A 23,305-nucleotide genomic window follows, 5' to 3' on the forward strand; every position below is an offset into this window, starting at 1 on the left:
GGGATGTAAGTATTGTTCTGAAGATGCTCAGGAATTGGTCTCCAGCAACAGCTCTGTCCCTACACAGACTGACATTAAAAACAGTCATGCTAATGGCATTGGTCACGGCACAGAGGGTACAGTTACTGCATAAACTAAGACTGGACAACATGACTTCCTCAACAGAAAATATTACATTTCATATCTATGAGTTAGTAAAGCAGAACAGACAGGGATCAGCAGGCCTCAATATACAATTTAGGTCATACCCAACAGATGACCGTTTGTGTATAGTAAGACATCTGTCGTTATACATGGAGAAAACGAAAATCCTAAGAGGCAATGAGAAGGCACTTTTTGGTCAGCCACAAGCAACCACACAAAAGAGTGACGGTCCAGACCATCTCAAGATGGCTGAAACAGGTGCTAACACAGGCTGGGGTGGATACTAATATTTTTAAATCTCATTCCACCAGGGCTGCAGCTACATCGGCAGCGATACAGTTGGATGTACCAATGGACCAAATCCTCAAGGCAGCAGGATGGTCTGGGGAAAAAACATTCCAATTATTTTACAACAAACCAGTAATGAAACCTGGAACATTTGCAGAAACAATTTTAAGTTCTGTAAATTAATTTAAACCCATAAAAAGGGGTTATAATTTTGTGTTAATAAATTTTATGATTTCAATGTCAAATTCATGTCCAAATTATGTTAACACAATTCCTCCTACAGTCATCAAGGCAGACGTGATGCATGGACTCGTTTCCACGGCATGAAATCACAGCTTTAAAATCTTCACGTAGTCACTCACGTGACTCCGAAGTAAAATAGTAAGATTAAACGAGAACTTACCAATTTGAAGTTTGATCTGTATTTTATGAGGAGTTACGATGAGGGATTACGTGCCCTCCACTCCCACCCTTGATCATATACTTAACTGGTATCTCTTCTCTAATCTTACTATGTTTAGTCATTACAGTTATCTGTGATTTCACACCGCTGCTTTGAAGAATGACACGCATGCGTCGTGGCAGGCTTCTTCACGTAATCCCTCATTGTAACTCCTCATAAAATACAGATCAAACTTTAAACTGGTAAATTCTCGTTTAATCTTACTATTTTCCCTGAATCAAAGGATTCATCTCTAATTGTGGTTCTGGCTGACTTCATGGCTGAGATTATATCGGGAATTATAGAGATCCGTTATTCAGTTCCAACTATGAACAGTTAGATAAAGGTTGTACGCAATACAAACATTTTGCGATATTTTGAAAATAAAATTTTAGACTGAGGTATGTTTTTAACCTTTTTAATTACATTGACCAAAGTTTAGGAAGTAGTAAATATTAGGATGAGTGCATGCATTAAGCTGGAATGAACAGGACCATAACTGGATGTCAGGTAAAGTTTGAAGGGTAGAGCAGAAGATATGAGGGATTACTAGAATATGTTTACTTAAACAACCATATCTCATATGCACCAGATAATAGTGATGTGACAGAACTTTGTTTATCTTTCTTTTCTGGTTCACTTGTCATTGTCACTGCATTTGCTGTCTGCCTATCATTCATAGCTATTTAACACAATGCAATCTACAATTCAAAGGATGCAACAGAGTTGAGTGATTCAGAAGGTTATTGGTTTGGAGTTGCCTTTACCTGGCGACTATTTGCAAACCTTGTTTAAGAAAGAACTGCAGATGCTGGAACATCGAAGGTAGACAAAAAAGCTGGAGGAACTCAGTGGATGAGGCAGCATCTATGGAGCTAAGGAATAGGCGATGTTTCGGGTCGAGACCCTTCCTCAGACCGATGTCAGGAGGGGCGGGAAAAAGAAAGGAAGAGGCGGAGACAGTAGGCTGTGGGAGAGCTGGGAAGCGGAGGGGAAGGAAGTAGAATGCAAGGACTACCTGAAATTGGAGAAGTCAATGTTCATACCGCTGGGGTGTACCCAAGCGAAATATGAGGTGCTGTTCCTCTAACTTGCGGTGGGACTCACTCTGGCAATGAGAGAGGCCCAGGTCAGAAAGGTTGGATTTGGAATGGGATGGGTAGTTGAAGTGCTGAGCCACTGGGAGATCAGGTTGGTTATTGCGAACTGAGTGGAGGTGATGGGTGAAGCGATTGCCAAGCCTGCGCTTGGTCTCACCGATGTTGAGCAGTTGACACCAGGAACAGCGGATGCAATAGATGAGGTTGGAGGAGGTGCAGGTGAACCTCTGCCTCACCTGGAAAAACTGCTTGGGTCCTTGGACGGAATCGAGGGGGGAGGTAAATCGAGGGGGGAGCCTGCATACCTTGGGTATGCAAGCAACGAATTTCACTGTGACTTGTCACATGTAACAATAAAGTGGTCATTCATTCATTTAGGGCAAACTGGGTAGGAGGCATAAATACTTCCCTGAAGGATATTTGTGAACAAAAAAGTTTTTTTACAATAATGGAATCAATTCATTGCTGATAATAGCTTTCTAAATTCTGGGATTATTCACCACCTGCAGTGGTGAGATTTAATGTTTTTGTCTTGGCCCACTGGTCCAGGATTGACAATACTGGCACTCTCTCATAACCACAATGTTATTTTACCCCTATGTGTGCAGAATGCTTAAAAAAGATTGGTTAAACTGACAATATATTCACATTTGAATTGCTTTTGAGAGCACATTAGACTGGAATTGGGAACCAAAGATCATGTAGCTATCATATGCTTCCTACTGATGTGTGGACCACCTTCAAGGTTGGAACTCGCTGGAATAAATAGTGATTTTTTTTTCAGACTGCTTGGTGAAGAGTTCATTGCGGAAGGATCGGGGGACTCATAAAATGGATTTGTGAATTTATATGTGTGTGTGTGCGCGTGTGTGAGTGGGGGTGGCGGACTGTGTGCACACGTGTATCTGTGTGTCCACCCATGCACTTGCATACAAGAATCAGGGAAATGGGAATTGAATAAATAAACTTAGAAGTTAAAAGTACTATCAAGTTTGAAAGTAGATTTAAAATAATGGAGCATTCCAAGGAAAAATCTATATGTATAGCTATCAGACAAGAAGTCTTACTTATGCACCATTTAAAATGTTATTACAGCTGCCTAATTGCTATTTGGTCAGCTAAGGGAATTTCTGTAATTTACTGTTAAGTATAACTTTCCTCCAGTTTGTATAAGAGCCAACATACTTTCCTTCATTTTGCAATGTTTCATGTTCACTTGAAATCTTTGTTAAATTCAGATATTTAAAAAAAATGAAAGCAGCATATCTTTTAGTCTGAAGAAGGGTCTCGATCCGAAACGTTGCCTATTTCCTTCGCTCCATAGATGCTGCTGCACCCGCTGAGTTTCTCCAGCATTTTTGTCTACATTGCTTTTAATCACATCAGTTTGTTAATCAAAATAAACAGCATCTAAATCATATAGCTGCACAATAGACTCCGTGCAACAAAATATATGCGAGCCTTAACGTCGTTGTTCCTGCATGTTGAGATTCATTCTTTCTGCATGTGCAGATTCATTCATCACATCCACCTTCAGAATAAACTATGGAGCACCTGTAATGATTGGCAGCAGCCTGTTTATTTCTCATTTGGATCTAATGATTTTATTTTGCTTCCTGTTCCAGCTCCATCCCCAACCAACCAAGAGATAATCAGGTTTTATAAAGCCTAAGTTTATCCTTGGATAATATCTGGTATTATCCTTTAATTGCTGTTGAAAGCATTACACGATGTATGTTGTTTTCTACAATGTTAATTCAAACAAGTCAAAATAATAAACAACAGATTTTCTGGTAATTATAAAGAAAAGTTATTTTCAATTCCCACATTCCCAAGAATATTAGCATGTTTCTCTTGATTAATTTGCAGAGTGTGGGCATTGCTGATAAGGCCTGCATTTATTGTGGGGACAATGTAAAGAAAAAGGGTTAGTGTGGGATTGATTTAATTGGGCTCTTGGAGTTCAACATAGGCTCACTAGGTCAAAGGACTATCGTGCACCCTAGGGACAGTTTTCAGTGGCCAATCAATGCTAATAATTACGGTCTTTGGGATATGGGAAGACACCTGAGCACCTGAAAGACACTGACACTTAACATGCAAACTCCACACGATTGGCAGCAACCCTGATGCAGGTTTGCGACTCAAATCATTTACTTACACCCCTTGCCACCACTTATGTTGATGGACTTGAGTTCGACATAAATATAGAAACAAATGCAATCTTCATTCATTATCTAGGATACTAAACAGTAGAGATTATTTTTCCTCAATTCCAATTAGCCTCATGCCTGTGAAGGCTGCTTGTTCATGGCTAAACTTCTTGTCACGTTGAACAACTTCTTCAACTCCAAACGAAGAACTGCAGAAGCTGGTTAATACACAAAAGGACACAAAGTGCTGGAGTAACTGCAAGCAGAAGGGTCTCTATCCATGTTCTCCCGAGGTGCTGCCTGACCTGTTGAGTTTATCCAGCACTCTGTGGCCTTTCTTCAACTCCATTCACTTTCACCAGACTAAAAGTGTGTCTACGGGCACTGGCATGGGCCCAAACCACACATATCCAGGGCATTCACTTGACTTTTTTTCTCTGTTTCCAGCCGGTCAACCTAGGCAGCTTTTTAAGTAGCCAAATGACAGTTTAGGTGGTCAGTTAAGACGGCTTGCATGACGCGTGCGATAATGTGCTTGGACAAAGTGCGTAGTTACCAGTCGGAATTATGCTCAATGAAGCATTCACATATTATTTCTGCTTCAAATAAAGTCACAAACTAAACATATTCACCAATCAAGACATGATATATACCACAATGACATGCAGCAAAATTATAATACAGTATCTCAACTATTTTTACATGTTGCAATGAATGAATTTTCTATTATTTCTTTCCACTTCCAAACAAAAATGTGGTTGGATTATTCAGTGTATGATCAACCTCGGTGAGACCAAGCACAGGCTTGGCGATCGCTTCGCATAACACCTCCACTCAGATCGCAATAACCAACCTGATCTCCCGGTGGCTCAGCACTTCACCTCCCCCTCCCATTCCGAATCTGACCTTTCTGTCCTGGGTCTCCTCCATGGCCAGAGTGAGGCTCACCGCAAATTCGAGTAACAGCACCTCATATTTCGCTTGGGTAGTTTACACCCCAGCGGTATGAACATTGGCTTCTCCAATTTCAGGTAGTCCTTGCTTTCTCCCTCCTTCCCCTCCCATTCCCAGCTCTCCCACAGCCTACTGTCTCCGCCTCTTCCTTTCTTTTTCACGCCACACCCGCCGACATCAGTCTGAAGAAGGGTCTCGACCCAAACCGTCGCCTTTTCCTTCGCTCCATAGATGCTGTCTCACCCGCTGATTTTCTCCAGCTTTGTCTACCAATGGGATCCCACCACTGGCCACATCTTCCCATCTCCTCCCCTGTCGGCTTTCCACAGAGACCGCTCCCTCCGTAACGCCCTGGTCAATCGTCCCTTCCCACCCAAACCACCCCCTCTCCTGGCACTTTCCCTTGCAACTGCAGGAAATGCTAAACTTGTTGCTTTACATCCCCCCTTGACTCCATTCAAGGACCCAAGCAGTCTTTCCAGGTGTGGCAGAGGTTCACATGCACCTCCTCCTACCTCATCTATTGCATCTGCTGCTCAAGGTGTCAGCTGCTCTACATCGGAGAGACCAGGCGTTGGCTTGGCGATCGCTTCACCAAACACCTCCGCTCGGTTCGCAATAACCAACCTGATCTCCCAGTGGCTTAGCAATTCAACTCCCCCTCCCATTCCGAAACCGACCTTTCTGTCCTGGGCCTCCTCCATGGCCAGAGTGAGGACCGCCGTAAATTAGAGGAGCAGCACCTCACATTTTGCTTGGGCAGTTTACACCCCAGCGGTATGAACATTGACCTCCAATTTCAGTTAGTCCCTGCTTTCTCCTCCCCTTCCCAGCTCTCCCTCAGCCCACTGTCCGCCTTTTCCTTTTTTCTTACCCCCCCCCCGCACCCTCACATCAGTCTGAAGAAGGATCTCAACTCAAAACGTTGCCTATTTCCTTCGCTCCATAGATAGGCTCGTAGGATTTCATTAGCTGAGTTTTTCTTTTCATCCCGACTCTTGCAGGTGTACAACACTCAAACGCCAAGAGTTGGGTCGCATATTTTGCACACCACATGGTTCCTTTTCAATAATAAACTGCAAAGGGAAGTCTTGGGTTTGCCACACCATCCATAAAGTTTATGATATTCTTTCTATATCATTTAAGTACTCTGTGCTTGATGCAAAAAAGGGCCTGGGAATGTGCAGTGGCATGCAAGCTATACTCGGGTAGCATTTTCATGATTCTGCTCTGTGTATGCCCGACCTATGGAAATACATACCACCCTCACGAACATACGCCTTTACATTGCTTATGAGGCTGACATCATTGGTTGAAAGAGCATTAGTTGTGGTCCATTGTTGGGAACCAAATCCAAATAAATAAAACACACATAAATAAAACACTTACCTATCATACAGTCTTTCCTTGGGTTCATCCCAACCAACCCTCCCCCACCAGGTCGTGCGGCAACCTTGACCAACTTCCAGCCCCTAATGCAACTCCCACTCAGACATGCAGACCATAACCATTGTCCCAAGGATCTGCTGTCCACCTCCATTCACACAGAATACCTTCACTGCTGGTAAGCCTTTGCTTGAACCCAATTAATCTGCTGCTTAATAACCTCCACAAACAAATCTTCCACACATGCTGCACAACAGATTCATTGCATAATCTCCTAACCTTTCTAAAACTGTTATATAATCTATACAGGACCCGAGCAGCACATCATAAATCTCATCCCTTTGAGGGCCTGATTTCTACCACTACATCCAAAAGCAAAGTAAAACACAAAGTGTTGGAGATACTCAGCAGGTCAGACAACATATGTGGAGAAAATGGATAGACAGTTTTGGAACTGAAAGGGTCTGAAGAGAGTCCGAACCTGAAATGTCACATATCCATACCCTCCACAGATGCTGCCTGAGCCGATGAGTTACTCCAGCACTTTGTTTTATGCAAGATTCCAGCACCTGCAATCTCTTGTACATTCAAAACCAGAGCCCCTCCACCTGAGACTCTCCCTCCCTGAGCTATAACTGATTGACTCTGCAACACCTGTTTAATGCTGCTTTTCAATTTTTAGACCAACGGGTCCTAATTGAAAAATGGTCTTTGTTCGTTTCACTCTTGAGCCCCTCTCCTCCCCCTAACTTCCTCTGAACTTGATGTTTTAGATTTTCCTTTCCAGCTGTATTATGATTTAATTGGATCCCCATGGTACAATTGGAAAAAGTGCAGAATAATTTTCTCAGTGTCTTGATTATGTTTACTCCTCAACCAATGCCAAGCATTCAGGAAGAGCAAGTGATATAAGTGGAATTTTTTTTCTCCTTGAAATGGTACGATATTACACTATTGGGTTAGTTTCTATCCCATTAACTTAATATTTATTTTCCTGGTCCATGAGAATGAAAGAAAAATTAGAATAAGTTGTGAATCTCGCTGGTTCGAGTGGGAACAAGGTTACTCTCCATATTTACATTGAACTATGTAAATTATAGCAATCAATAAGTGCTGGAGGAACACAATAGATCAGGCAGCATCTGTGGAGCGAATTTGATGGGTGACGTTTCAGGTGGGGAACTTCACCTTATTTCTCCAGACTTTAGGCGAGAGGGGCGAAGCTCCTTGGGAAATTTGTGGATATGGATGATGTCCTTTGTGTATAGAGGTGACCCAGCTGCCAAGTGACAGCAGAGAGCTGTAATCGTGTGGTAGTTCGCGTGTTGGAGAACATTGAAAGACCCCTGTGTGTGGAGATCTGAGGATCATTAAGAGAAGGAAGTCAGAGATTAAACAAAGTCCATTATATTATTTGTGGAAGTACATTTAAATACCTCAGTTCAAGTTCAAGTTCAAGTTCAAGTGAGTTTATTGTCATGTGTCCCTGTATAGGACAATGAAATTCTTGCTTTGCTTAAGCACACAGAAAATAGTAGGCATTTACTACAAAACAGATAAATGTGTCCATATACCATGATATAAATATATACACACATGAATAAATAAACTGATAGTGCAAATAACAGAAAGTGGTTGGTAATAATCAGAGTTTTGTCCGAGCCAGGTTTAATAGCCTGATGGCTGAGGGGAAGTAACTATTCCTGAACCTGGTTGTTGCAGTCTTCAGGCTCCTGTACCTTCTACCTGAAGGTAGCAGGGAGATGAGTGTGTGGCCAGGATGGTGTGGGTCTTTGATGATACTGCCAGCCTTTTTGAGGCAGCGACTGCGATAAATCCCCTCGATGGAAGGAAGGTCAGAGCCGATGATGGACTGGGCAGTGTTTACTACTTTTTGTAGTCTTTTCCTTTCCAGGGCGCTCAAATTGCCGAACCAAGCCACGATGCAACCGGTCAGCATGCTCTCGACTGTGCACCTGTAGAAGTTAGAGAGAGTCTTCCTTGACAATCCGACTCTCCGTAATCTTCTCAGGAAGTAGAGGCGCTGATGTGCTTTTTTGATGATTGCATTAGTGTTCTCGGACCAGGAAAGATCTTCAGAGATGTGCACGCCCAGGAATTTGAAGCTCTTGACCCTTTCAACCATCGACCCGTTGATATAAATGGGGCTGTGGGTCCCCCTCCTACTCCTTCCAAAGTCCACAATCAGTTCCTTGGTTTTGCTGGTGTTGAGGGCCAGGTTATTGCGCTGGCACCATATGGACAGTTGCTCGATCTCTCTTCTGTACTCTGACTCATCCCCATCAGTGATACGCCCCACAATAGTGGTGTCGTCAGCGAACTTGATGATGGAGTTCGCACTGTGGTTCGCTACGCAGTCATGGGTATAGAGTGAGTACAGCAGGGGGCTGAGCACGCAGCCTTGAGGTGCTCCCGTGCTGATTGTTATTGAGGCTGACACATTTCCACCAATACGAACAGACTGTGGTCTGTGGACGAGGAAGTCAAGGATCCAGTTGCAGAGGGATGCGCAGAGACCCAGTTCTGCGAGTTTGGTAACCAGTTTGGAGGGGATGATTGTGTTAAATGCCGAGCTGTAATCAATGAATAACAGCCTGACATATGAGTTTTTGTTGTCCAAGTGGTCCAGTGCGGAGTGGAGGGCCAGCGAGATCGCATCCACCGTTGATCTGTTGTGGCGGTACGCGAACTGCAGTGGGTCCAGGTTTTTGTCGATGTAGGAGTTGATTTGCTCCATGATCAACCTCTCAAAGCACTTCATCACCACCGGCGTTAGTGCCACTGGTCGATAGTCATTGAGGCATGTCACCTTACTCTTCTTGGGCACCGGTATAATTGATGCCCTTTTAAAGCAGGTGGGGACCTCAGACCTCAGAAGTGAGAGGTTGAAAATGTCCGTAAAAACTCCCGCCAGTTGGTCCGCACAGGTTTTTAGAACACGACCGGGTATACCATCAGGACCAGGTGCTTTTCGGGGGTTCACCCCTCTGAAGGATTTCCTGACATCGGCCTCTGTGACTGAGACTGAAATGCCATCGCTTCCCTGTCCTTGTCTGTCTGTCTATCTGTCTACAGCTAGTATCACAGTAGAACAATTGTTACTTTTTTTTCCCAAACCATGACTTTTACATTGGTTTAAGGACATTTTAGGAAATCTTCAACATCACTAATTGGTGATTATTGGATACACTTCTACAAAATAAACTAGTACTCATCCGCAGTAATCTAAGATCTTGGTTATTATCCACCCTATTCAAGAGAAACAAGATGATATAACAGATATGTGTATAGTGCTTTTTTTATAAATGATGTATTTGCATATTTAATAATTTCACCTTATTTCTCCAGACTTTAGGCGAGGGGGGGGCGAAGCTCCTTGGGAAATCTTTTCTTTCTTGCTTTATCGTTGTAATGCAGCAGAGGAAGCAGTTTCACCTAGAAGGTTCAAGCCAGCAATCCCATTCTACCCTCCTTATTTCCCTGTACCTTTGCAACTTATTATCACTCATGCACACCCATGGAATCTTTCTGCCTTTAACCTATGCTGGAAGTAATTTACAGCAACCAATTAACCTGCCATTTTATCTATGAGATATGGAAGAAAACCAGAGCACCAAAGGGAAATGCACATGGTCTAGAATAGAAAGTGCCAACTCTACAACATAAATCACCCAAGGTCAAAATCAATCCAGGAGCACTGAGGCAGCAATACTAACTGTTTAAGAAGGAACTGCAGATGCTGGAAAATCGAAGGTACACAAAAAAGCTGGAGAAACTCAGCGGGTGCAGCAGCATCTATGGAGCGAAGGAAATGGTCAACGTTTCGGCCCAAAACGTTGCCTATTTCCTTCGCTCCATAGATGCTGCTGCACCCGCTGAGTTTCTCCAGCTTTTTTGTGTACCAGCAATACTAACTGCTGTGGTAGCATGCAGAAAAACGTGTGCTAGTCTCTCCTCAGAGCAAATGATCCCAAAGAAAATTTGAAGTTGATTTTTGTACCATATTCATTTCACAACCAGTGGGAAAGGGGGTTTTCTGCTGCAAATGTTTAGTTTTTTTATCCCACCAATTTAAATCCAGACCCATTCCAATGGAAATAAAAGCCAAAGCCCAGCAGATTGGAGTGAAGAGAGTTCTGGCTTGTTGGGCGTGGAATTTGATTCAGGATGCAATCATTCTGATTGTTCAGTATTTTTGTTATCAAGGTGGTGGGAGCAGAACCAATGAGGCTATTTAGAGAGAATCGATCGCCACATGAGTGAAAATAAACTGCAGGGCCTTTGGCAAAAGACAGGGATTGAAAGGGAATCCATTAATGTCTAAAATGCAGTCATTGAGTTAATGGATTGAATGGCCTTTTGCTGTGCTGTCATGGTTATATAGTTCTATAATAAAGGTGTATGATCCTATGGATGGGTTAATTGTAGGACTCCATCAACTAGTGGCTGGTGGGAGTTCAATCTAAAAATTCAGAACAGATTTAAGAGACTGTATAGTTATATCTTGTTCCTTCCACTTATATTTTTAAAATGTCATGTATTTTCTTGCGATTTTAACCTGGCTTTGACAGGCACGTGCAATGCCTGTGTGTTCCTGACAGCCGAAGAACATGGTGGTGGGAAGGGTAGTGGGAACTATAAAATGAAAAAGATTGATTTTGACTAGTTAATTACTCAATGGTAAAATATCATCTCCTGAAAAGGTTTTGCTAAGCCATCACAGTAGTGGTGCAGTGGTTGAATTACTGTATTAATAAACTTGAAATCCGAGTTCAAATCTCAACACAGCAGCTGTGGAATTTAAAATTCAGTTTATAAATCAGAATTTTGAAAAATCCCGTTATTGGCAAATGATTAACAGAAAGCTACTGAATTTTTGTAAAGTTCCCATTTGATCCACTAATGTCCTGCAGGAAAGCCGGGCTCCAGACACTCCAGTCAAGTTGACTCTTAAATGCTCACAGGCATGTTGAGGGGCAATTTGGATGGGCAGTAAATGTTGGCCTTGCTAACGGCTGTCAGATACCGAACAATAAATTAAACATGAAATGCAGCCCCAATTGTTCCAGCAGCACACTGCAGCAGGAGTTTTGCTCCTTCCAAGCACAGCCCCATTTGGTTTGAAAATTGAGTCAGGCATCTACCATCAGTTCACTGAAGCAACTTTACCAAGAAGAGGTGAAGCGTAAGTGGACATGGCAGAGTGCAAAGACGGCCTCATTAACACTTTGCATTTATCAACATTTGTGATGTATGGGCTCACATAACAGTGGCTTGGGCCTGCTGGTGGATAATTCAACATCCCTCAACAATTAGGATCTGGCATGAGTGTGAAGTTGACAATTGGGAGAAGACGATGTTTTTCACAAGTTATAGGAGTAGAATTAGGCTGTTCGGCACATCGAGTCTACTCCGCCATTCAATCATGCCACCTAATCCCATTTCCTGCCTTCTCCCCATAACCCTTGACACCTGTTCTAATCACAAATTTGTCTATTTCTGCCTTAAACATATCCACTGACTTGGCCTCCACAGCCCTCTGTGGCAATGAGTTACACAGATTAACTACCCTCTGACTAAAGAAGTTCCAACTCACCTTTCTAAAAGAACGTTCTTTAATTCTGAGGCTTTGACCTCTGGTCCTAGACTCTCCCACCAGTGGAAACATCCTTTCCACACCCATTCTATCTTTGCCTTTCATTATTCTGTAAGTTTTAATGAGGTTCCCCCTCAACCTTCTAAACTCCAATGAGTAGAAGCCCAGTGCTGTTAAACACTTATCATATGCTAACCCACTAATTCCTGGAATCATTCTTGTAAACCATTCGAAGTTTTTGCTTAGAGCACGTGGTTCTTCGTGTCGAGTCCACCACACAAGATTAGAAGTTGTTCAGCCTGAGTTGAACACACTTCTCGGCATCTGCATACATCTGCTTCTTATGGGTGGTGGTGGAAAGATTGGTGGAAACAGTGCCGTAACGTGAAAGCTCTTTCCTTGACCCCAGAGCACGTGGTGAAGGTTGAGGTGGTAGAAATGGAGGCATTCATTCATAAGTGGTGAGGAGAGGGTGGTTGACAGATGAACAGAGGCAGGAAGGAATAAGGACTGTAATTAGGAAAGGGAAGATCTGTGATCAGCAGTGATTGGTACATTAGGGAAGGGGGGTAAAGAAGCCTAGCATTGAAACTAGCAACAGCAATTTGAGAAGATGAAGGGGTTATTTCTGATGCCTGGAGAGCACTCCTGATCCACAAAGACTGCTAGCAGTTTCTGCCTCAATCATCTTATCTGGATTACTGATGCCAGCACCAAGTGTCTTCAAATCAGATGACCAATTACAGAGCATGGGCAAATGGGATGTGCAAGTTTTGTTCCATCCTTTTAAAATATTTTTCCACAGGCATGAAGACTGGAATTAACATTGAGGTCACAGAGTCATAGGGAGATACAGCATGAAAACAGGTTATTTTGCACACCAACTCTGCTCCAAGCATCAGGCACCCATTTGCACACTAATCCCATTGCATTCTCTCCACACTCTCATCACCTTTATCCAGATTCTGCCACTGACTCACACACTAGGGGCAGTTTTCAGTGGCTAATTATCCAAGCAACCCACACCACTTTGGGATGTGAGAAGAAACTCGTGCAGTCATGGGGAGAGTGTGCAAACTACACGTGGATGAGCGGAGGTGGGGATTGAACCTGGGTCGCTAGAGCTGTGAGGCCACAATTTTTATGGTGATGTAACAATCTACAAAGGCAATATATTAAAAAGTAAATGAGGAAGTGGCACTTGTCCTTTCAGGCCTCGGTAGATTATGTCAGAATATTGTAGATTTGTTTCACTGCAGAGAGTTAGGCAGAATACTGAGGCTTACAAACTCACACAGTCCATAGGGAATGCTTCCTCATCATCTATTAACAGGGTTGGAAATTCAGACTCTATGTACCTGTTTGGATGGATACAAAATAAACGATGGCCCCTTTCTGAAGAACAGGGGGATGATGCTTTGTGTTCTAGCTAATATCTATTTTTCAATCATCATCATAAGAAACAAGTTATTTGCTCGGTATTAAGGTTATCTGTGGAGCTTGCTATGTCTAAGTCGCCTGATGTGTTTCTGAATTTATGCATGTGATTAGGTTTATTGGAGTGAGGTACTCTGAGATGTGCTGTGGTTATACATATCTGTCTTTCTGTCTTTCTGATCATCAGAAGACCACATGAAGTAGGGAAGTACTGGGCAAAAATCGAGCTTTCACATTCCAAAGATGAGCCAAAATTGGAGGGAGAGCAGTTTGCTGTTCCATTTTAGCAAGGCAAAAACAGGGAATAACCTGTTGATGCAAGGTACTTCAGACATTGGTTTACAGAAGAAGACACACAGTATTGGAGTTACTCAGGGTGTCAGGCAGCATTTCTGGAGAACATGGATTGGTGACTTTTCAGGTCGGGATCCTTCTTCAGACATGGGAGTGCCTGACCCATTGAATTACTCCAGCACTTTGTCTTTTGTTTTACAGGGAATAACCTGTTCTCTCAGCTGCAAACTTCGAGATAAAGTGGACTGGTGAGAAAGTAGAAAAAATATTTTTGGCATTTGACTTACAAAGTTAAAATAGAGAACTTAATAATTTACATTTATTACATATTGTACAGATTTTTAATTTTAACAGTTATTTTTTCAAATTGAAGAGAAATAAAGCTAAGGCATGTGAACTGGTGTCATAAAGGATTTCAAATTCACAATTTCTTCTGTTGATTTTGGCAACAGTCCATCCTGAGTTGTTCAGTCTTATTACTCAAATTACTTTTAATGTTATGTGCCCCAAGTGTGCTTTGAGTGGGTGGCATTGGTGACATGCAAGGGACAAGCAATTTTTCAATGCTACAGTGAGTAATTGTGACTCAGCCTCTGGGCCATAGTCTGCCCACTCAGAGCTCAGTTTGCTGATTGCCATCTCTTGCTGCGATAAAATATTCATGTGCTTTCCCTGCACTAGCCGGCAATATTGATTTTCTTCCCCCTTTAAACTGTTATATTTAGTCCCGATAGCTGGAATATAGATTACAGTCTAATAAATTGGATTTATGACCAGATGCCTACTGTTTGTGGATATCTTGTGGATATCTTGTTGTTCTTGTTGTTCTCTTCCTCTATCGTCTTTTACCCTATTGATATCTGCAATTGAGATGTAACAACTAAGATTATCTCATAGTTTATATACGGCAGAGTGTATTCTGTGAGTTTTGACATTATGGTATGTCTGACTGTTGATTCATAATGAATTTTATTCATGAGGTGGAGAGCAAATAATCCTGACCACCATATAACCATATAACCATATAACAATTACAGCATGGAAACAGGCCATCTTGGCCCTTCTAGTCTGTGCCGAACACGTATTCTCCCCTAGTCCCATCTACCTGCACTCAGACCATAACCCTCCATTCCTTTCCCATCCATATACCTATCCAATTTATTTTTAAATGTTAAAATCGAACCTGCCTCCACCACCTCCACTGGAAGCTCATTCCACACAGCTACCACTCTCTGAGTAAAGAAGTTCCCCCTCATGTTACCCCTAAACTTCTGTCCCTTAATTCTCAAGTCATGTCCTCTTGTTTGAATCTTCCCTACTCTCAGTGGGAAAAGCTGTGTGTATTGATAAAATAAGTATTTTTATTATGTATGCTGTGCTTTTGACAGAGCAGATTGAAAGCTCTTGGCTGCCAAAAAATCCCCTTCAGATAGTTTTAGTCATATTACTTCAGAAAAAACTTTCAAAAGATTTGCATTTTCTTTCATGTCCAGATCACTTAAGAGGCTGGAGGGAAACATTTGCATCCTTCGTCAATTGACTAAATGTGTGCATGGATTTACACTGGGTTATTGTGGTGGGCAGTACCTGATAACATCTTGCTGCCCTCATTCAAGTTAATAGCACCTTGATGCACATGAAGAAAAACAAAATAACATTGTTCCACAGAGTTGACATCATGTAATTGTGTCCTACACGAAGCATCATGGTGTAATTTATTTATTTTTGTCACTCGGATTTCCAGCTGGATATTGTATCTGGACATATCAGTAGTCAAACGCATGCCCGAGTGTATTCTGTGGCAGCCACAAATTGATCCCAAATTAAAAGAGGACAACTGCCCCATTGTGGGCAGAATGAGGCATAAAAAGCTGCCAGAGAGGTTGAGCACGCAATGGGTTGGTGATTGGCCCTCATTTATCTATTATGTGTGGTCTGTGGTCTCTTGGGATAGTCGGTAATCAAGAAGTGCTTGCTGAGCATTTCTCAAAGGCCCTCCGTAGGTATCTGAATAAAACAAATCTGATGTTCAGCATTTAAAAGCAATTTGCTTTAAAACTGTGAGAGAGTTTAAGCAGGTCTTGAAATTCAATTGTTTACAGTAAACATTTGTTCCTTGTTTGTCACATTGTGATGATGCAAAGCTCAATATATTATTGAATTACTTGTGCAGGACATAACTGAACAAATTGGCAAACAGTTGCTTCCTCCTCTTTAAACATGAAGTATTTATCTAATACTTTCTTTTTCGAATTTGAGGTAGCTTTTCTTCTTTGTAGCTTAACCCAGTTATCTCGGCCCGAGGTGGTAGCTTGTCTAAAATAACTCAATGCTCCGCAGTAAATTGATTCATGCTGATACTTCCCTGACCCAATGACAAAGTGCTACTTGGGTACCCATTTACTGATGAAACACGATATAAATTATCTTGTACTTTTCTTTGTCATGTGGGATTGCTTTGAACATAACCAATTGTACAGCACCTGGCTCCTCTGTATAGCTCAATAAATAATAGGATGATATTTATGTTGTACTTCATCATACATCCCAAAAATGCACTCAGTTTAACAGTGAGACAGCCACAGTGCTTCCTCTCACCTTTACTTCCCTCTGTCTCTTCCTCTTGCTCTCTCTCTCTTTCCAGTATTGCTGTCTCTCCTCTCTCCTCCCCCATCCCTGGCATTCATTATTCTCTATTCCTCTTTCCTTGTCATCAACACACACCCCTACACCACCACTGCTGCACTAGTATCAAATCAAATATCATCCTGTGACATCTCATTTGATAAGAAGCATGTTCCAGTTCACTTGCATTGTGATGGGCAGGACTTCTGTCTTGCCAGGAAGGTCACACAAAGTCAAGGTAGATTTTAATATTTTTATTTTTAGTTAGTCTGGAACTGGCGGTGCTTTCGACTGACAGCCAAATCCCAGCCATTTGCTCTTTCCATCCCGAACTCCATCCTTGTAGATCAGGAAGCCGGTTTGGGAAAAGTCTAAGGAGAGTAGGACATCTCCCTCCCACCTCCTACAGTCATCTTCCCATTGCAATTTCTTTACAAGTCAAGACTATTGGGAACCATACCAATACCCCACTACAATCCTCTGGAATGGCCACGTGACCTACCTACTTCTTTGTGCTCCACAGTGGAGGAATGACCAAAGGAAAGACATTTGTCATGTGTGTGTGTTTGTACTGTAAACCCGTTTTGTGATATCTTGGCTCTCATGCACAGCAGTGGGACATTGTAGTGGGGCAGGGGGTGGCTCATGGACATCAACATCCCACGCACTTCCAATCTGATAAAGGGAGAGCTTCAGTACTCTCTTCAAATCCTAAAAAGAAAATGTAATGTTTCTCACCTCAGAGACCCTCCATATCCCACAGCTCCAACACCACTTCTAACAATCTATCTGATGGACAGGAAACCACTTCATACTTACTTTCTACATAAAGCATGTTAATAAAGATTAGGAATCAATATAACCTAATCTCAAAATTAATCCATACGTTTTTCTAAGTATTAATCCTCTGGATTTACCAGCATCCCTTGGTACATAATAGCCTTTCAATCTGTTGATTTTTTCCGAAACTGTGTTAACAACAACATGATTTAATTATCTGCCACCAGTGAATGAGTACTGGAGTTTGTTTTACTTTGTGCATCTGCTGTGTTAGTGGTGAATCAATAATTGGGTACTAAGCTTTGTTGCTACATTACTATGCTCTGATTCTGCCTTCATTGTGCTGACATTGAATCCAAGGATCAGAAACAAAACAGGTATAATCTTTTCCTTGATGGATAGCTTGCAAACAATAGCTTTTCACTGTCCATCAGTGCATGTGAAAATGATAAACAAAACTAAACTAAACTAAATTGTTCAAGAACTGGTGGTGCGCGTTCTTGAAAATCTCTGCCGGAAAATCTCTACCTATTAATAATAATAATAATGGATGGGATTTATATAGCGTCTCTCTAATACTCAAGGCGCTTTACATCGCATTATTCATTCACTCCTCAGTCACACTCGGTGGTGGTAAGCTACTTCTGTAGCCACAGCTGCCCTGGGGCAGACTGACGGAAGCGTGGCTGCCATTCTGCGCCTACGGCCCCTCCGACCACCACCAATCACTCACACACATTCACACACATTCACACACAGGCAAAGGTGGGTGAAGTGTCTTGCCCAAGGACACAACGACAGTATGCACTCCAAGCGGGATTCGAACCGGCCACCTTCCGGTCGCCAGCCGAACACAATACAATACAAATTTATTTGTCATTTGAGCCCCAGTGAGACTCAAACGAAATTTTGTTTCCACAGCCATACAAACAAAAACAATGTCCTACAGACATACACACAATTAAGTTCACACAAACATCCATCACAGTGAACCCACTGTGATGGAAGGCAAAAGTCTTTTCTCTCCCCTGCTCTCCATGTCTCTCCCGATGTCCAAGCCCCAGGCGGGCGATGATAAGTCCCACGGCTATTTTAGGCCGTGCCGGGCGATTTACGGCCCCGCTCCCGGTCTAGAAGTCTCGAAGTTGGAGCCCCCGGCGGGCGCTGTAATGTCCCACGGCCACGAAGCCGTGCCGGGTGATGTATGATCCCGCTCTGGGTCGTTCCAACCCCGCGACATGGGCTGGAGAAGTCGCGTTGCGGGAGCTCCGGGAAGCGGTCTCTCTCTCCCCCCGGACCCGCGAGCTCCCGATGTCCCAGTTCACCGGACCTGCGGCTGCGTTGCTGGAGCCTCCGAGCCCCAGGAGTCGAGTCGCAGCAGCGAGTCACCACCGCTCCCCACGTTCCGAGGCCGGCCAGCCCCACGATGGTGAATAGTCCGCAGTTCCGCAGTCTCCCGAGCCCCCGGGTCGTTCAGGTTGGAGGCCGCTCCACGGTGCTAGGCCCCAACGACAACGGAGACCCGACAGGGAAAAGGTCGGGTCTCCCGGACAGGGAAGAGATTTTAAACGGTTTCCCCCTCCCCCCCCCCGCCCCCCACATATACACATTTAAAAACCAGTATTTAAAAAACACCAAACACTACATTTAACTAGACAAAAAAAAAAAAAAAGACAGACAGGCTGTAGGAGCCGCTGCAACGAGTCGCGCCGCCACCAGGAATCACTTAGCCCATTGTGCCATCTGTCGTTAGACTAATAGTTATTAAGAAAACATATTACTTTATTGTTAGAAGTATTTTGTTCAATATTTGCAACTTCAGCTATGATTTCTTTTAAACGTATTATCATTGTTGGGAGTAAGTTACTGGATACTGCATGATTACCACAGGATAAGTCATTTAAAGTTGTGGGTTTGGGTGGCAGTTCTTAGTTGAGCCAGCAGATGGAGCATCATGTGGATGGAGTCCTGCCTTGGGTAAACTTGATATCCAGGGGACAGATTCCAGGGGTAGATTTTGACTTGTACATTGTAAATCGGCAACCAATTTCACCCATTTGGAGCTTCCATTAAGTTTAATTAACATTTCCTTCAGAGTTGTGTTCAATTTTAATCTTTTGGGTGTTGTCATTAAAACAGTGGTCATATTGCTCTTTGTAGGATAATTCTGTCTGTCATTTAGCTGCTGTAATAATGTTGTTTACAATTCATTTGAGTTTCTCCAGCTTTGAGCTGTGGGATGTCCTGCAATTGTGAAAGGTGCTCTATTTTGCAAATGTCTTCCTTTCCTTTGTTTTTGAGGGTTTTTTATCCATCGTTTTACACTTCCTCACAGTTAGAACCTAGCACATATCGTTTAACGTGTTCAACCTCTGCATTCTGACAATGATATCCAAGTTTGCAACGGCACCAACATTGTCCACCTTCATTTTCACGATGTGAGGGTCAGTGGATTAGGAAAAAAAATGTGATTGATAAACATAAATGTAAACATCTCGAGAAAAACTGGCACTTTATATTGAATGTGTTCCTTTTCTCTGAATAGTTGATGTGAGCTCACCTCTGCCACTGGTGTTACAAGCAACGGCCCCCATAGACCTACGGACCGATCTGCGGATCGCGATGCCAGTTGTGGATCCGGCTGCCAGGGAGAGCCAGCTGCAGCAAGAACTACTCCTGCTGCAGCAGCAACACCAGATTCAGAAACAGCTCCTCTTCGCTGAGTTCCAGAAGCAGCATGAAAGCCTCACCCGGCAACACCAAGTCCAGCTCGAGGACCACCTCAAGGTACATCAGCTCAGAGTTCATCAAACCCAGCCAAAGCACTCATAAAGGAGTGTGGGGGGGGGGGGGGGTGGGGTGGGGGGGGGTTGGGGGTGGGGGTGGCTAATGAAGACCCTTGGAAATATTTGAGCTCATCTGAATGGTTGAGGAATACCTTGTTGTTGGAAAATCACATCTCATAAGATTTGCACAAAAATTAAATGTGTGGTTCTGTCCAACTATTAATTATAGAAGAAACTCGAATTAAAAATCAACATAATTGCTCAATGTTGTTCCAATGCACTTAATACATATTTTAAATATGACATTTCCTGTAATCAAATGTTTTTATTTGCATCCTTGTTAAAACTGCAAGATGAGAGCATTGCAAAAAATGCTAAGCTTTTTCAAATATTATTTGAGTGATTTTCCATAATTGGCCTGATGTTTCCACATAAACTGCAGAACTGCATGAAACTTCCATGACAGTGCAGAATTTGAGTCTCCCATGTGAGTATGCACAAACACAGCAATCCCAACCTTCCTCACAACTGATTGCTGGGGATTTCCTCATTGTTGTCTGATGTTGGACTCCCCATGCAATTCATCAACTGGATTATTTCCATCGTTGAGGATGAATGGTGGGGGGTGGGGGGGGGGGGGGGGGGGGGGGGTTGAAAGGTAGGTGATTTATATTGTTACATAATTGAGTTCTGACACTTTAACAAATTGTTGAACTTGTTTTAAAACTTGCATCTGACAAAATATTCACGCCACTTACTGAAAACAACAATTGAAGTAATATTTGCTTGTCAGTCTAAACCAATGACCCGTTATATTGGACATCTCCTGGTACGTCTAACAAAATAGACACAAAATGCTAGCGTAACAGAGCGGGGTCAGGCAGCATCTCTGGAGAAAAGGAATAGGTGAAGTTTTGGGCCGGGTTCCTTCTTCAGATGCTAATTTCATCCACATTGTTCCTAATCTTGAAAACAAAGAAATTGGGCCACTGGTCTGTTCACATCAGCTGCCAATATGATTATGATCCACAGCATGAAACCAGCAGAGAAAATCTGATGGTGCAGCTCACCTATACCATCTTCACCCAAGATGAATCATCTTGTTGTGCTTCAGCTTGAAGCCAAACTAAAGCTGATGAAAGGAAACTTGCCCCACCAGGGCTGGTGACCATCGATGACAGGCCACCCAGCAACTCAGACTGAGCTGCCATGGATGAGACTCAACACTCCTTTGGCTAGTGCTTTGGGGGCACTTGTGAAGTCATAGGTTGCTCTGTAATGCTTGTGTCCTAAAAGCTGTTTTCTGCATTTGAAAGCAACAGCAGGATTTGCTCGCCATACAACACCAACAGGAGCTTCTGGAACAGGAACGCAAGTTGGAGAAACAGCGGCAACAGCAAGAGCTCGGGCGACAGCTCCGTGAGCAGCATCTTCTGTTCCTTCGAAATAAAGAAAGGGGCAGAGAAAGTATGTACTCCAGTCATTTAAAACTCTCTTGCATTTACTGTGCTTTCTTTGTATAGAAAATCAATTTAAGTATTTTGGAGACAAATATTGGTAACAGCTGTTAATGGAGCCAGCAGTGGTAACAACGATTCAATGGTATTTTATTATCACGTACATAGGTCAGTAAAATGCTTTGTTTTGCATACAACCTGGTAAAATCATGTAGCAGACATCACCTTGGTAGTACACAAGTGTGGCCATGTTTTGGCATCAACAAAGTTACACAATGTAACTGCAGGAAGATTGTTCCCGATGTTGGGGAAGTCCAGAACAAGGGGTCACAGTTTAAGGATAAGGGGGAAATCTTTTAGGACCGAGATGAGGAAAACATTTTTTACACAGAGAGTGGTGAATCTCGGGAATTCTCTGCCACAGAAGGCAGTTGAGGCCAGTTCATTGGCTTTATTTAAGAGGGAGTTAGATGTGGCCCTTGTGGCTAAAGGGCTAAAGAGAGAAGGCAGGTACAGGATATTGAGTTGATTGATCAGCCATGATCATATTGAATGGCGGTGCAGGCTCGAAGGACCGAATGGCCTACTCCTGCACCTTTCTATGTTTCTATGTTTCTAAGTTTCTATGTCATTGATTATGGCTGTTGCAATGAGAAAAATAGATATCTAGGGATAAAGAGGAGAGCAAGTCATTATTTGAACCTTTGAGCCTTTGTGATTCAATGTGATCATGGTAAATTCTCTATCTCAGTACCATATCCCTACTCTCTACACACCTATTCAGATCCATAATTCAGAATACCAAATTGTCGATATTGTTTTTATTTAAGCATTTTTTTAAACTATTATAAAAACATATCATAGAAATTGAACTTTCGGCCCACCGAGTCAAGGCTGGCCATCGATCACACATTCACACTAGTCCTATGTATAAAACAGCTTTTAGGACATAAGCATTACTGTTGCTGGTAGAATTTTGGGGGCAACTGGGTGATTTTTGACTGTTTACTCAGAGTTTTCACTGGTCTTCCATCTGTTTCACCAGTTGATCAGGAAAACTGCAAGGACATTCCTTCACTACATGTTTTACGTTAGGCCATTCCACCATTGCTAAGTTATTTCACAAGCAGGAAATACAACTATTTGAATACCTCCATGCTAAATTAATTTACGGTAATATTATCATCTTAATAATGATTTGACTCGTCATTGCCCTCCACTATGGGACAGACAAAGAAAATATCTTGAGCATATTAATAGCAGCAGTAATTTTTACCTTTTAAGTTAGTTGACACTCAATCTTGTACCTCATGTGGAGAATAGACTTCCATAGCTATTATTGTTTTTCTCTTTCACCTAAAACTAAGAGCAGAGTGCTAAGATATTGGTATCAACATGTGGCCTTCATGTTTTATCAGCTGTCATAAAAATCTAGATACTGCAAGGAAATTGTGAAGTTTCCACTGAGACTATTACCGTTTTGGTTTGGAACTCGTGGATGATGCATTAATGTGTCATTTGTTATGACGAGCATGAGCGATGTCCTGTCATTGCCATTTTAATGCATGGATGTTGTGCAGTGACTGTGAAGTTACGAAAAGACAGAGTTATAAAAATAATGAAGAAACAAAATAGGGGAAGCTCCGTGGCGCAGCGGTAGAGTTGCTGCCTTACAACGCCAGAGCCCCATGTCCCAGGTTCGATCCTGACTATGGGTGCTTGTCTCTACGGAGTTTGTATGTTCTCCCTGTGACCTGCATGTGTTTTCTCCAAGATCTTTGGTTTCCTCCCACACTCCAAAGACGTACAGGTTTGTAGGTTAATTGGCTTGGTATAAATGTA

General features: G+C 42.6%; 1 protein-coding gene across 5 annotated transcripts in view; it reads left to right on the plus strand.

The window, feature by feature from the left end:
* The window catches only part of hdac9 (histone deacetylase 9), a 503,463-nt gene that overhangs the window by 294,748 nt on the left and 185,410 nt on the right, over positions 1-23,305 (plus strand). For all 5 annotated transcript variants that reach the window (XM_033045928.1, XM_033045918.1, XM_033045937.1 and 2 more), the window contains 2 exons: positions 19,766-20,007; positions 21,323-21,473. In XM_033045928.1, the coding sequence (XP_032901819.1) occupies positions 19,766-20,007; positions 21,323-21,473 (393 nt within the window). The remainder of the gene's footprint in view (positions 1-19,765; positions 20,008-21,322; positions 21,474-23,305) is intronic.

Source organism: Amblyraja radiata, chromosome 2, assembly GCF_010909765.2.
Source record: "Amblyraja radiata isolate CabotCenter1 chromosome 2, sAmbRad1.1.pri, whole genome shotgun sequence".
Classification (NCBI taxonomy): Eukaryota; Metazoa; Chordata; class Chondrichthyes; order Rajiformes; family Rajidae; genus Amblyraja; species Amblyraja radiata.